General features: G+C 40.5%; 1 protein-coding gene across 1 annotated transcript; it reads right to left on the bottom strand.

The window, feature by feature from the left end:
- Positions 1-980: 980 nt before the first annotated feature.
- Positions 981-3,809, bottom strand: Ugt37D1 (UDP-glycosyltransferase family 37 member D1). The gene is made up of 3 exons (XM_017158654.3): positions 3,681-3,809; positions 2,069-2,904; positions 981-2,008 (listed from the first exon to the last, which is right to left on the bottom strand). The coding sequence occupies exons 2-3, from the start codon at positions 2,779-2,781 to the stop codon at positions 1,090-1,092; spliced, it is 1,632 nt and encodes a 543-aa protein (XP_017014143.3). The 5' UTR covers positions 2,782-2,904; positions 3,681-3,809; the 3' UTR covers positions 981-1,089.
- Positions 3,810-3,853: the final 44 nt, after the last annotated feature.

Here is a 3,853-nt window from a genome sequence, read left to right as displayed (position 1 = left end):
ATATAACCTGCTGCTCGGATAATATGGAAATGCTTTTAAATAAATTCAGAAATTAGAACGTTCCCATTTCCATTTTTTCTTGAATTATAATTTTATATTGCTCCAAACGAAGTATTATATACCGATCGCTAGCTTAAGAGGTAAATAAATACTTATTTTACGCAATATTTTACGCGTCTTGTACTTTACCTATTTAAATTACAGGTAAGATAAAGTTTACTTTAAAAAGCTTTTAAAATGGTTTGAGTCAAAGCTAAAATATAAGGTCCAAATTTATAAGTAATTTTTCCCCAATGAGGTAAACTTATAATATTAAAAAAAATTAGGTGAAATAAGGATGTAAAATATAAACATAAATGTTTAAATTAAATATATACAATCCAAAAATGTTAATATAAATATTAATCATATACATATTTACAAAAACCTTTTTTTCTGACAAAAAGCAAACTTTGTACAAAAAGGCAGCAAACCACTAAAGATCAGAAAACTAATTTCGTAAACAAAGCTCGTCACAGAAAATTATTTATGCAAAAGGTGGGTAGGAGGTGAGTGGATATTTTTGTAGATAATCGCTAAGCGAGAGTGTGGGCTTCCACACCAAACAACAAATCAAATTGTTGTTCTACCTCTGTTAGTGGTTGTCACTGTTATTAACATGAAGTGTTGGCCCTCAGCGAAAATAATATAATGCAGGCCCATTGGCGTCACTCGAATGTAACCGGTATAATCGCTGATAACGACAGTTTAAAGATAAGATATTCGGCAGTTTATAATGATAATATACTGGTTATTGATAAGGGCGTTCCATGTACAAACTAATTCTACGTAACAAATTCATATAGAAGTTTCTTCTAAACTTTTAAAAAACTGACCATTTAGAACCATAATTTTTCTTATCCAATATTTATATTTCTCAATTATTTTTTTTTTCGGAGTATAGTACAATTTTTGATCATAATAAAGACAATTTAAATGTATTTTTTTTATTTTACAATTTTATTTTTACTTTTCGTTTTGCAGTAAATTTTCAATTTGTTACTAAAAATAAGATGACTATAAAATTCGCATATTTCATGTAAAGTCTATTTACTGCTTCTTCACCTTCTTCTTCGGGGAGGCTTTGTTCGATTTGGCAAACAATTTGCGCCACACAAATTTCCACACAATCTTGTTGATGATAAACAGGATGTAGAGCACCAGAGCGGCGAGCACAAAGATGTCCAGGTTGTTGCTGGCGATGATGTTCATGTGGACCAAGGGACTCTGCATGTGGGCGGCGCCATGATGACGAATCACGTATTCCGTCCAATAGACCACCGATTCCTGGGCACTCAAAGGACGATCGCGATACAGCTGCGAGAAGCTCTTCAGCTTCTTGGCGAACTTGGGATTCTCGATAACCTCCTTGATGGCCGCCTTGAACTCATCCAGATCTAAACTGGCCAAAGGCAGCTGAAGGCCATAACCACTGGCGGCCAATTTGTCGGCATTTCCGGGCTGATCGGCGAAGACGGGCAGAGCCAGCATGGGAACTCCATGGTATTGGGCCTCGGCCACGCCGCCCTTGCCGGCATGCGTGATGAAAAGCTTGATCTTGGGATGGGCCAGGATATCGTCCTGGGGCAGCCACTTCTTGTACAGTATGTTCGCCGCCTTGCCGGGTGTATTCTTCGGATCCTCCCACTTCCAGATCACCTGCTGCTTCAGGCTGCTCAGACCCTTGAATATGGTGGTCACCACTTCCGGCTGGATGTGCTCGCCCTTCAGATTGGAACCCAAACTAAAGAGAATGGCACCGTGCTTGCCCTTCTCCAGGAACTCCTTGATGTCCTCCGGCAGAGGATCGGGCTTGCTCTTCACCTGAATGCCTCCGATCTCGATGATGCCCGGCACATTGGGTCGAATGGGTCCCTCGCTGATCCCATGGCTATTGCAGAAGGCCAGCGAGACATTCCTTTTGGCCAGCTCAAAGCTGGGTATGGACTTGTCCTTGCCCCAAAGTCGCCTTAAAATATAAGAAGGAGATTAGTTATCTTTTAGTTAATCTATTGATAAGTACACTCACTCATAGAACCCATTGTATTTGTGGCTCAGGAAGAGACTGAGAATGTTAAATCCAACAGTGCTGCCAAAGTTCTGCAAACGCTGCTGGAAATTCATGGGTTTTCCCGGTTCGCCGGCAATGTTCATCTGGGGAACGCTGGACAGCTCGGGATTGCCCAGAACCTCGTTGACCATCATCATGGGCGCACCGGACCAGGAAATAATTACGGGGCAATTGAACCGAGCACCCAGGGCCACCTGATAGGTGTTGAAGAAGAACCCGACGAAGACCACGTCGAATTTGTTGCCCTTATTCAGATACAGTTCCTGGAAGCGCGGATCCTCCAGGACGTCCACCTGCTTGTCAATCAGCATGGCCAGCGAGCTGAAGATCGATTTAAAGGTGTTCCAAATCGAGGGCTTATCCTTGACCATGCCAGCCATGCCGTCGTTGAGCACCTTCTCGTCCGCCTCACTCATTGGGACTACAATATGCTTGATGCTCTTGTGGGTCACTTTTGGAGGCACCGAGGAGACCACCGTCACATTGTGACCCTTCTCGGCCAGCGTCTTCATGATGGACATGTGGACGATGAAGTGCGACGGACTGTGGCTGGTGAAGACGCCCAGGATGTTGGCTCCCTCGCTGCCCTGGGGCATCGATTGCAGGGCCAAGAGGGCGACCAGGAGGCCACCCAGACTGCAGCCGATCCAACTGCTCCGGTTTGTTGTCATTTCGAGCTCCTTTCAAGTCCAAGTACAAATGGTAACTGAATGGCCTGCGAGCAGCCGGCTGCTATCTTATACTCAGTTCGGTTGGGCGATAACGCACTGATAAGATTTCTTCGATCGCTTAATCTGTAAAATATATAGATTTAGAAGCATGAATTTCATGAAGAGTTTGCTAACTAATAATTACGTGTTCCTTAAGAGAAGTTACACGTTGCCTTTTATGTAGTATTGGACTTTAGTTACTATGTTATCTTCCTTAAAACATTTAAATCATATTGCTCTCTGGCAAACAAAGATAATAGAAAAAAAATTGATTGCACTTCAGAAACAAAATTTAACACGTATTCAGAAAATTTCAATAATTATGTTTCTTTTTGGCCTTATAAAGAGAAATCAACTTTAAAATTAGCTCATTAAAATTAAAAACGCCCAACACATTTTGTCTCCTTTTCTCTTTTTTATGATAAGCTTTCATCAGAGTTTAAAAACAAGAGAAGGAGAAATCTATTCTTGGGGTTAAAGTACAATCCAACGCACACACAAAATTGTTTGCTTAGTGTAAATTATTGTTGGATCATTAACGTAAATAAATTGTAAAATATTAGTATGTATGTATTCTTTACTTAGGATCTCATTGTAGCATACAGTATACAACACCTTGTGCCTTCTAAGTAAGAAGTCAACTTAATATTATAATTAGTCACTAATAACCAGAAAAATCTACCTTATACTTTAAAATAGACCAGCGTAAATACTTTTGAAATGTTTCAACTGCAAGTACATGGGTTAAAGTGCAACCTTGTCACATTGTCAATGTCAACTTGTAGGTTAACTATTATTTCACTAAATTGGCACTCTCCCCCTGATGACTCCAACACAACAATTATAGATATTCGAAATACCTCGTCTATATAGAGACACCATCCAAGTGAGCCATTAAATAATATAAAACAAATTTGGAAAACAATACGCGTTCGGCACGCGCTGCCTCTATTGCCACTCGAATCACTGAGAATTGAATCCGAACCGAATTGGAATCGGAATCGGAATGACCCGAGGAGATACTATAGTTCTC

The sequence above is a fragment of the Drosophila takahashii genome, chromosome 2L (assembly GCF_030179915.1).
Source record: "Drosophila takahashii strain IR98-3 E-12201 chromosome 2L, DtakHiC1v2, whole genome shotgun sequence".
NCBI lineage: Eukaryota > Metazoa > Arthropoda > Insecta > Diptera > Drosophilidae > Drosophila > Drosophila takahashii.
This window is presented reverse-complemented; position numbering and strand designations above follow the sequence as displayed.